Source organism: Pinus tabuliformis, chromosome 6, assembly GCF_031772625.1.
Source record: "Pinus tabuliformis cultivar Carrire ecotype Pingquan chromosome 6, CPIR1, whole genome shotgun sequence".
Lineage (NCBI taxonomy): Eukaryota > Viridiplantae > Streptophyta > Pinopsida > Pinales > Pinaceae > Pinus > Pinus tabuliformis.
Window position 1 is genome coordinate 1,021,371,816 of NC_142292.1, and position 11,451 is coordinate 1,021,383,266.

At 38.3% G+C, this 11,451-nt stretch overlaps 1 protein-coding gene and 1 pseudogene across 1 annotated transcript; both read left to right on the forward strand.

Moving 5' to 3' along the window:
* Positions 1-8,207: 8,207 nt before the first annotated feature.
* LOC149262472 (uncharacterized) lies at positions 8,208-8,794 on the forward strand. The gene is made up of 3 exons (XM_089384928.1): positions 8,208-8,328; positions 8,501-8,623; positions 8,714-8,794. Exons 1-3 carry the CDS (start codon positions 8,257-8,259, stop codon positions 8,792-8,794), a joined length of 276 nt encoding a protein of 91 aa, XP_089241054.1. The 5' UTR covers positions 8,208-8,256.
* Positions 8,795-9,921: 1,127 nt separating this feature from the next.
* LOC149262473 (protein EXORDIUM-like 2 pseudogene) lies at positions 9,922-11,112 on the forward strand (annotated as a pseudogene).
* Positions 11,113-11,451: the final 339 nt, after the last annotated feature.

The window sequence follows — 11,451 nt, forward strand, 5'->3', positions numbered from 1 at the left end:
AGGAGTATCAAGTTCTGCAATATGGAATCTAAGATCAGGAGAAATAGACATCCCTATCAAACCACGTGCTTGATCTTGTCTATTTTCCCATTTTGCAGCCTTGTCTTCATCTTTTGGTTTCTTCTCTTGGCCTGTGGCAGTTCTACCGGCTTCAGATTTGGATCACCAATGGACGCGGCCCTCAAATAGCTCTGATACCATGTAGGAATTTACAGGGTAAGTTCCTCAGAAAGAACACCAAAAGGACACCGCTCACAACCAGATCACAGATCAATACACCAGTATTTTTGACGTGGTTAAAACCCTCAAAGAGGGAAACAGTCCACGGCCTGTGGCTATTCTGTAGAGACCTTTACTTCTAAGTAAATCTTCCATGTAGACTATCCATTGGAAGTAGTTAGTGCTGTCAAGAATGACTTGGCATGGACTTTCCATTTTTTTTTTTAAACTGAAGCTGAAGATGCTAAAAGTAAGTGTTCCAATGGATAGATCTTGAAAAATTAGGCTGTTTTAAAAAAAACGGCTCTGAAAAAGGCTTCCGGATGAAGAAGTTATGGCTTTTTGAAAAAAAAATTGTTGAAGTTGCCGGCAAAGTGCGCAAATGTGCGGGAATTAAAAAAATGCCCCCACAAAATGGAGATTTGAACCCAAGACCTCTACTCTCTTAAAATAGATTTGAACCAATTGAGGTATACAAAAAATTTGAGAGAGAGAGAGAGAGAGAGAGAGAGGGGGGGGGGGGGGGGGGGCCTTGGGTTGCGTGCTTGCCTTGAGAAAGCTCTTTTTTCCTACAAAAAAAAAACACAAAACCCAACACGAATATGCAAAGAAAAACGAACCTTACGGCTCAAAGTTAGCTTTAGCCGGAGACTAAATATTTTTCTCAATGTTTCTGATTTTCCAAGATCACACTAAGGTGCAGGGAAAAGAGCATACGCATGAGAAAAAAAACTTCCTTTCTGTTTCTGATTTGCCCAGATCGCACAGAGTCGCAGGGCAAAGAGCATACGCAGAAATGAAAGGTATAGATCCGGTAATAAAAAAAAGCTAAATAAACAGAAACCGAAATAACCAGAGAGAAAATAACAGTAAACTACAGATAAACACTGTATACCTCCAGATCTTAAAAATGATGCAGATAGGGCTACCGGAAACCTTTTCGCGTGAAACGAAAGGGGTTCATCACTGGAACAGATGCTCAGAACACAACAGAGCAGTCCTCTCGGCCCGAAAGCAGTCAGAAACAGTAGATCTAGGAAACGACAGCCGCATGCAGTTCTACCGGCTTCAGATTTGGATCACCAACGGACGCGGCCCTCAAATAGCTCTGATACCATGTAGGAATTTACAGGGTAAGTTCCTCAGAAATAACACCAAAAGGACACCGCTCACAACCAGATCACAGATCAATACACCAGTATTTTTGACGTGGTTAAAACCCTCAAAGAGGGAAACAGTCCACGGCCTGAGCCAACGTGGCCACTTCAGGCAATTTATTAATCAAAGAATGAAAATTTACATAAGCTTTCTCTCATAGACGGATTACCCGAACAATGACCCTCCATGCGCTTTAAATAGAACTCATGGACCAATCGGGTGTCAAGCCACGGATCAAGTGTCGGTAATACCGAGGAGAGAGTGAACCGTCAGATCACTACATATCGTGACCGTCAGATTGTAAGTTACAAAATGTACAACGGTAAAGAAACACACTTTACCTAACTCTATACTAGACCAAGTTGAACTTAACTATTTCCTATGTGTCAGAATATCCTAACATGATCCTTCCAGGTTATATAATTCGAGCTGCCATCAATGGCATACTCGAGTCTTAAACCGTTGAACGCCATTGGTGAAATTTGAGATGTGATAAGAATTCGAATTCTATAATCGGGAACTTGAAATGTTGAACTTCTCCCTTCTTTGTATATTGTTCTTCACTTTGATAACCTTTTCTCTGATACCATGTAGAATTCCCCAATGTAGATCAAGAGATTATGCAATATACTAAAGCAAAATACAAAATCTACTCTACAACAAACTTGTAGAAGCTTAATCGAATATGAGAAAGATCAAATAGAACACATATAACTGAGAATGAGAAAGCAATCACACATGAACATGGAAGAATACTCTAGGGTAAGCCTCAACTAAAAACACTGATCTCTGTATTATCATACAAGTCGAAATATGTCTGGATTACACAAAGCATTAGCTCACAAGCTATCATGCTCTCAGTACAATCCAATTGTTGCTCATATACAGTCAAAGGCTTCTGAAAAACCTTCTCCTCTGCCCTCCAAGCCTCCTTTTCCTTGCGCAGTTTATCTTGGGGTCCAATGCTACCACCTGTGTAAATTGACCTCTCACACTACTCACTAAACTCAGAAGTAACTGCACAATCCTGAAGGAGATAATTCCATCTGCATGGATGAGTTTCCTATATAGGAAAAATCCTCCAACTGATAGTACATTGTCCCTTCCTCTGATGTCAACTAGGTCTCTGACTGAACTTACATGCATGAGTTATTTATGAGAGAATATTTAGTTATTTGGAGTGCAGCAGTTACATGCATGCATGCATTAACTAATTGAACTTACAATTAGTTCAACAAACTATTTGAACTAATCTAACTAGACTTAACTCAGTTAACTGAGCTAACTAAGTACAACTCATCCTAATCTCCTTTAATCAAGGGATAACTTCCTCAACCAATGGAGAAACTGTTGCATGTCTTCACATAGACTTCATGTTTGATTTTCTACAACTAATTAACTCAAGATGAATTAATTAATTATTTTACAAACAGTTGCTAAGATCAAATTCGAATTTTACTTCTCAATTTTAATTCAAAGACTAACTAAAATTGGAATCTATCCCGAAATACTATTTATAGCAATGCTATTGCATTTCCATTTTTCACTCCTTCTTGCTATGTCCAACATTGGTACTTGAAATGCTATTTATAGCAATGCTATTTTTAGCATTTCTATTTTTAGAATTTCTTGTTGCTATTTTCAACACAAAACACATAGGAAATCAGCTAGATTGTCCAATATGTCAAGAGAAATTAAACAATCTTTGTGGAAGAAGATTGATCTAAACTACTACTCCACATGTAGATTTAGGCATACTTTCTCTTTCATGAGAACTTTAGGGTCAACCAAAAAACTAGTGAAGAATCTTTCCTTCTAAGGAGGAATTTACCAATAATGTTTTCTAGACAGTGTTTAGAGAATTCGAGGGCTCATGGGCATTATCTACCATTTGGATGATCTACATTGTATCTAATGAAATCAAGATTTTAAATTACTCCAATTTGTAGGCCCAACTCTCTAGGATAAATATTGATGATCTCCATGGAGAAGTCCTTAAATTAAGACAAAAAGACAATTAGGAAAAGAGGAGGCCAAAGAAATTTCATTAAGGATTGAAATAGTTCCCCATGTTCTAACATATACAACTTCTATTAGAGAAGCCATGGCAAAACTATATTTAAGAATATATATGATAGATAGAATATTATCTAGAGATTCCATAACTATATTTAAGAATATATATGATAGATAGAATGTTATCTAGAGATTCCATGAATTCTAGAGATAGAATTCTAGGAATGCTTGAGTAAAAAAAATTACAAACCAAGAAACACTTAAGAATCCAATGTAGGCACTTTGGTTAGACAATTTCGACTTTGATTAGAAAATTTCGACTTCAATGTTAAGTACAAACCAAGGCATCTCAATTTTGTTGTTAACATGCTTAGGAAAAACAAGCTAACCTTCTATTAAGAATTTTTTTGAACATTTCCATCTTCACACAAGTTAAAGTAACCATGACAAAAAATCAAAAAATTTAATAAGCATTAAAAAAAACGACACCAAAGAAAACTATAAAATAATATGTCACATATAAACTCCTTCATGAAAACCTAAATTTAAAATCTGAATTAAAAAACAATAATATGCCCTAATCCATATAATCTCATTAGCTATAAATGAACATGATGAACATAAATATTTTTAAATAAATTCTATTTTTAAATAAATTCTATCCATACATAAATGGGAGTAATAAAAAAGTAATTTCATTACATATTTTAAAACAAATTTAAAATTTTTAAGAGTGAAACTGAAATTTATAAATACTTACATAACCAAACTTGAGCCACCAAAATTAACTGAATATAATAAAAACCTATAAAAGATCCGATTTAGAAAGACCCAACCAATAAGTGGAATTGAATCTTAGAGTAAATCTTCCTTTGAGGGATCTTTTTGTTATATCATTGGATTTCGGATGGAAACATGCTTTAGTATGGAAAAAAGGATGGAATGATATTTACCATGACGATGGTCCTCTTTCAAGTTTTTTTCAAGGAAAAAATGACGCTGACTGATATTAAGAATGATGATTAGAGAGTAAATGGTTTTATATGCAAAGAGCCCAAATATATTTATCTTATTTAGAAAAGGTATAAAAAATTATTTTTATAGAGATATTGTAAGTGTTAGTGAATTTTACAGTTTGGACTATATTTTAAAATTGAGTTTGATTGGTTTAGAGGTTTTTTTGGGTATGGTCTAAAGATGTAAAGAAATTTAGTACTGAACGTTTACTTCTTTACATATTATATTATTAATCAATATGACTTTTTTAATAACAATAATAAATAATAAATCAACTTAAATTTGAAAAATAACCCGTAATAATTATTTTATTTGAGAACTGGTTTATTTGAGAACTGAATTATGATAGATTGAATTCAAAAGAACGTGCGTGTGAATTCGAAAATAGTGCATTGTGGGGCCTTTTTATTTTTATTTTTTTTTCAAATAGATCGTTTGTATAAATATTAAATAATCGGAATTCAAAAGAATGTGTGTGAATTCAAAAATAGATGCATCCTGGGCCTTTTCTCTAAATAGTTCCTTTGCATAAATATCAAAGTCAATCGGAAAGTAAATGCGCAATGAACGGCTACTTTTCAAATAGCTCCACCATGTCAATTGTGTTATGAGTCGTGCCCACATGTGGAAAGACAACGAATCCACGATACCCATTGGCAGTGGTCTATAATGTGATTTTTTAAAAGTTTTTCAAGTGGGTTTTCCAGATTAAAATTGGGCAGCAATTTATTGGAATCCCAAGTTTGATAGCTAGTTTCTGCACAATCAAAGAATGCCAAGGGTTTTTCAGGGTGCTGAATCCAAATACACAGTTAAAAAATCATTTTAACTACAACAAATCAAGATTTAACCACAATTTCTTTTGCCGGATTCCATCAAATCTCCAAAAATCACATTATAAACAACTCCTACAGATTGTGCTATCATTAATCCCCACATGTGGAAAGACAACAGATCCACATCGTGTTAGGATTCGTCCCCACATGTGGAAAGCCTTTAGGAAAGAGAATATATTAATAAAATTAAATCACAAGTTCAACTACGAACCTTCCATTGAGGCAATTTATTAAATCACAAGTTCAACTACGAACCTTCCATTGAGGCAATTTCTGTATTGACCACAGGGCATTCGGCTCCACTCAGTTAAAATTCCTTACTTCACAGGCAGCTACCACACTCACGGTCCGCCGTACTTCACGAACTCTCTGACTAAGTCATGCTATATGGCGGCCACGCGGCAAGAGCTGGAATTTGACTGGTAAATTGCCAGTACGAGAGAATATCTCCTCCAATTACAGAAAATAATGCAGCGTACTCGTTGTCAAATTTGACAGGGTACATCAATTTTGAAATTCCAACATGTGGCGGCATTCCTCTCTATAAATTCTCATTATTACCCCTCACCACATTCAGAGCAAATTTTCATTATCCCACAACACCTCCACACAAGCAGGCGATTATCATTACTGACCCCAATCTCTGGATCTATATACCCTTCTAATTATTTAATGGGAAGTAATCTATCTCGTAGATCATCAGCTCATCTTCCTACTGCCAAATTAGTGGTTATTGAAGAAGAGACTGGTAGGTTGATTAGAGAGTTTGCAGAGCATGTGAAGGTAGAGGAAATATTAAGATGCAGACCCGGCTTTTTCATCTGCCATGCCGATCGATGTGTTATGATGAGTATGTTTTTCCCCTTTCTACAGAGCAGGAACTGCAAGTAGAAAACCTCTATTTTCTGCTTCCTCTAAGCAAATTGCTCTATCCTCTGCCCGCCGCTGATATGGCTGCGTTGGCCGTGAAAGCCAACGCTGCCATGAAAAGGAACCACCGCCGCTACAACAAATTAAGCCGACTATGTGGCTGCCGAATGACGCCGAGTGTCATGACGATGGAAGAAGAAGTAGGTGGCGTCAATCATCTGGATGGACGCCAAACTTATCATAAAATAATACCTTCTTCTTGCAGAGGAGAGCTGAAGGGCAAGGGATTTAATTCAGAGAGGTTGGAAAGGAAAAAGGTGGTTGCTGGTTTGAGGTCGCGGCCTGGCCACTATAAAAATTGCAGCGCGTAGCATCCCAGCGGAAAAGGGTTAATGGCTCCTTCAATGGTCCCTGGAGAAGGAAGCTTTCGATCATCTATGAGGAGGGGCTTCCATTCCCCTAGTGACATCACATAGGAGAATGCAAAATTATTTGTGTTTAATTAAAATGCCTGCCGCCGAGATCCTCTCAATTATTTAGCAGATGTGGAATTGGGTATTGACTGTAGACTGGTTGTCCTCCATCGCCATTAAACCTTGGAAGCTATGTTGACCATGCAAGGAATTACCAAGTATAACGTATACAATATTGCAGTGGGTATGGTATTTTGTTTGCAAAAGCACAGCGTACTGATGGGGTATCATCTGTGACCAAGGCGGTGTGGAAACTGAGTGATGGTGTGTCATCTGTGACCAAGGCGGTGTGGAAACTGAGCTCCCCGGCTCCATTGCTACCTTAGGCTCACCGAATCTCTTCTTCGTGCGTATCTCTAATTGGATATATGAATTATTTTCTGCCACTTGTAAGCATTTAAAGTTTATCGATAAATTAATTCTATCAAACGCTGTGCTGTGTCTTTATATTCATATCCTCATTTATTTGTTTTTGTCCTTTTTATGATTATTTAATTTATTTATATATTTATTGATAATTACGTCTTTATATTCATATCCTCATTTATTTGTTTTTGTCCTTTTTATGATTATTTAATTTATTTATATATTTATTGATAATTACGTGGTCGTGATTTCTTCCGAATTTTATCTGCTTTGCCTTTCTATGATTATTTATTTATATATTTATTGACAATTACGTCGTTCTCTGTCCGTATTGCTTGAGATTTTTTTTTATTAAAATTCTAATTTAATTACGCCGTAAGGTGTTCTCTCTGAGATCAACTCCCCTCTCTGCCTACTTGTCATCTTGTAAGCCACAGGATTATAGGTTAGACGATTGCAACAATTTCAGCCGTTGATTGTTGATTCAAAAGGGTTGCCCAAACGGTTTGGGCGTTTCATTTGGCATCTGTAATGCCGGCCAACATGGCACCCCTCTTTCCATCGCTGTCACCACCTCCTTCTGCGTAACCGCGTCCTCGCTTCCACAACCCCCCCTACTTAAACCTCATCCCTTTACTCTGCTCTTCAATCTCACAACCGTATTTTCTTCCCTACCAGTAACTTCTTTCTTGATTGTAGCTTCTTTCTTCATTGTTTGATTCCTTTGGATCTCTTCTGATCGATCCATAGTGATAGTGAAGGTTGTAGGGTATTTTATCAGCTTGCCTTCAAATGGCTGCTTGTGGTTCGCGGCTTCGACTGACTGTGATCCTGCAAATGGGCGTGTTTTGTATGGCGGTATTGTGGGCATCCGCCGCTGCTGGTGGTGGACAGTGTAGGAAACTTGCTGCGTTGGTGGAAGAGCCATCTGTTGTTTTGACATACCATGATGGTCCTCTGCTCTCTGCCAGTGGGGTGATTCCTCTCCATCTGATTTGGTATGGGCAGCTCACCCCTGTTCAACGCTCTATTGTGGGGGATTTTGTACAGAGCGCGCCTCATTGTCTGCTAATGGTATTCTTTAATGTCTCCGTTGTTATCTCTATGCATGGGTGCCACGACTTCAAGTTTGGGCTACATTTGTTGAAACCAGTATCACATAGAAGACACATATGTCCATCTCACTCGCTCCGCTCCCTCATTATATATAAGGGACTCTGCTACTCATTCTTCTCAACGCAAATGATCGCATTACATTACTTGTATTAGTGTTGAAGAAATCGATCGATCTATTAACAAAGATGGCGGAGCAGTGCAAGCAATATGGGCAGGAGAAGGCTGAACAAGCCCAGCAAACAACTCAAGTAATTTTTGTGTTTAGTGGTCATATTTCAACTCCTTTGATTTATTTTTGAAAGGACTGTTTTTTTAAGGACTAGAGTGTATCAGTTACTATTGATGTTATTGCTGCTGGTGATGGTATTTTATATTCGTTATTGATGTTATTGCTGCTGGTGATGGTATTTTATATTTTGCATCATGAAGGGGATGAAGGATATGACTGAGGAGAAGGCTTCTCAAGGGACTGATGCGACCAAGGGAATGGGTCAGTCCATCATGGGAAAAGCCCAAGAGGGAAAAGAACAAATTGGCTCTTTCTTCCAACAGGTTGTTTTTTATTTCATGATTAAACAGGTAATTATTAATTGAATATGAAAGTGTATTGGATTTAATTGAGTTTGGATGATGTTAATGCAGGCGGGGGACAAGGCGAAGGGTACTACGCAGAGCTTCATGGACGCTGTAAAGAGCCCCTTGGGTGGTGAACAAAACAAATGATGACGACTGTGGTGCGGTGCTATGCTATGGCGTTATGTTGAGAAGGCAGATTGTAATAATTCTCCCATTTTTTTTGTGGATAATAAATATTTGATGCACTATTTGGTAATAATTCCAAACAAATGTATTGGAATCTGAGAATCTGGCTATGAGATTCCGAATATTTGAGGCTCAGAAGTTTCGCAATTATGGAATGTCTCCCCTTTCTTTTGCATTAAGGAGCTATATATTTAATATTGCAATTATGGAATGTCTGCCCTTTCTTTTGCATTAAGGAGCTATATATTTAATAGGGGAATTATGCAGATTTTGCTTTAATGTATTTGTGGAGCTATATATTTAATATGGGAATTATGCAGATTTTTCTTTAACGTATTTGTGGAGCTATATATTTAATAGGGGAATTATGCAGATTTTTCTTTAATGTATTTGTGGAGCTATATATTTAAGAGGGGAATTATGCAGATTTTGCTTATTGCAATTGTGGTTTTGGTTTTCGCAGTACTCTTCTATTTTCAAAAATAATTTCATAAATATTATATTTATATTTATATTTATATGTAATATGGGAATTATTTAATAGGGGAATTATGCAGATTTTGCTTATTGCAATTGTGGTTTTGGTTTTTGCAGTACTCTTCTATTTTCAAAAATAATTTCATAAATATTATATTTATATTTATAATATTTATATTTATATTTATATGTCATATGGGAATTATTTTCAAAAATAATTTCATAAATATTATATTTATATTTATAATATTTATATTTATATTTATATGTCATATGGGAATTATGCAGATTCCCATATTTACGCCATAAGGCGTTCCCTCTGAGATCAACTCCCCTCTCTGCCTACTTGTCATCTTGTAAGCCACACAATTATATGTTAGACGATTACAACAATTTCAGCCGTTGATTGTTGATTCAAAAGGGTTGCCCAAACGGTTTGGGCATTTCATTTGGCATCTGTAATGCCGGCCAGCATGGCACCCCTCTGTCCATTGCTGTCACCACCTCCTTCTGCGTAACCGCGTCCTCGCTTCCACAACTCCCCCTACTTAAACCTCATCCCTCTACTCTGCTCTTCAATCTCACAACCATCTTTTCTTCCCTGCCAGTAACTTCTTTCTTGATTGTAGCTTCTTTCTTCATTGTTTGATTCCTTTGGATCTCTTCTGATCGATCCATAGTGATAGTGAAGGTTGCAGGGTATTTTATCAGCTTGCCTTCAAATGGCTGCTTGTGGTTCGCGGCTTCGACTGACTGTGATCCTGCAAATGGGCGTGTTTTGTATGGCGGTATTGTGGGCATCCGCCGCTGCTGGTGGTGGACAGTCCAGGAAACTTGCTGCGTTGGTGGAAGAGCCATCTGTTGTTTTGACTTACCATGATGGTCCTCTGCTCTCTGCCAGTGGGGTGATTCCTCTCCATCTGATTTGGTATGGGCAGTTCACCCCTGTTCAATGCTCCATTGTGGGGGATTTTGTACAATCTCTTGGGGCAAAGACGTCAGAGGGAAAAGCAAATCAGCCCTCCGCCTCCACTTGGTGGAAGACCACGCACAAGTATGAAGGCACCCACTCTAACAAGGCCGCCACATCCACATCCACATCCAGTGTTGTGATGCTTGGAAAGCAGAAGGTGGACCAACAATACTCCCTCAGCAAGTCACTCAAGAGGGCTGACATTGCTGCTCTGGTTGAAGCTGCCCTCAAGTCGGGGGCTCTGCCTCCTCGGAAATCACCTGGAAATGCCAATGCTGTGTACTTGGTTCTCACCTCCGAGGATGTCACTGTGGAGGGTTTCTGCATGAGCTCCTGCGGATTCCATGCCACTCTCAATCTCAATAGTACAGGAAGTCGAATGTTGCAGGGGAAGGAGGCTGCCGAGAAGCATGATGAGCAGCTTCCAATTCCATACGCGTGGGTTGGGAATTCTACGAGTCAGTGCCCTTGACAGTGCACGTGGCCATTTCATCAGCCCATGTATGGACCCCAGACTCCTCCCCTGGTGGCACCAAACGGAGACGTGGGCATTGATGGCATGATCATCAACATGGCCACCGTTCTCACAGGAACAACCACCAATCCATTCAATACCAGCTACTTCCAAGGGGATGTCGCTGCACCTTTAGAGGCCGTCTCTACCTGCTCCAGAATATATGGAAAGGGGGCTTACTCGGGCTTCCCTGGGGAGCTTCTAATGGATAAAATAAGTGGGGCGAGCTACAATGCCCGCGGAGTTAATGGACGGGCATTTCTACTGCCGGCTATGTGGGATCCCACTACCAAATCTTGCCAGCCTTTGGTATAATCATTTTTGTAATTGTAATTGCATGCCTACATTTAGGCGTAGGAAGAAGGGGCATCCACCATGCCTGTAGATGCGTCTCGTCCTGTATATGAATTCTTTTATTCTTTTCAAAATATATTATAACACATTCTTTCAATCTGTTTCACTTAAAATTTTCCCACTACCTATTTTGTCAATTTGTTTGTTTCATAGAAAAAATGGGAGTTGTCTACCAAAATTTCAATCTGTTTCACATAAAATCTTCCCGGTATCTACTGTTTCATTTTCCGCATACTTTCTTTCAGCAAGGCAAAAACACAGCTATCTTTCAGTGAAATACACAGCTACCTTTTTTACAGG

What these genes read in the sequence shown, in the direction of transcription:
- LOC149262472 (XM_089384928.1), top strand. Translation starts at nt 8,257, where the DNA reads ATGGCGGAGCAGTGCAAGCAATATGGGCAGGAGAAGGCTGAACAAGCC. An exon ending in AAACAACTCAAGTAATTTTT is followed by an intron (nt 8,329 to 8,500) that starts GTGTTTAGTGGT and finishes TGCATCATGAAG; the next exon opens with GGGATGAAGGATATGACTGA. An exon ending in TTGGCTCTTTCTTCCAACAG is followed by an intron (nt 8,624 to 8,713) that starts GTTGTTTTTTAT and finishes ATGTTAATGCAG; the next exon opens with GCGGGGGACAAGGCGAAGGG.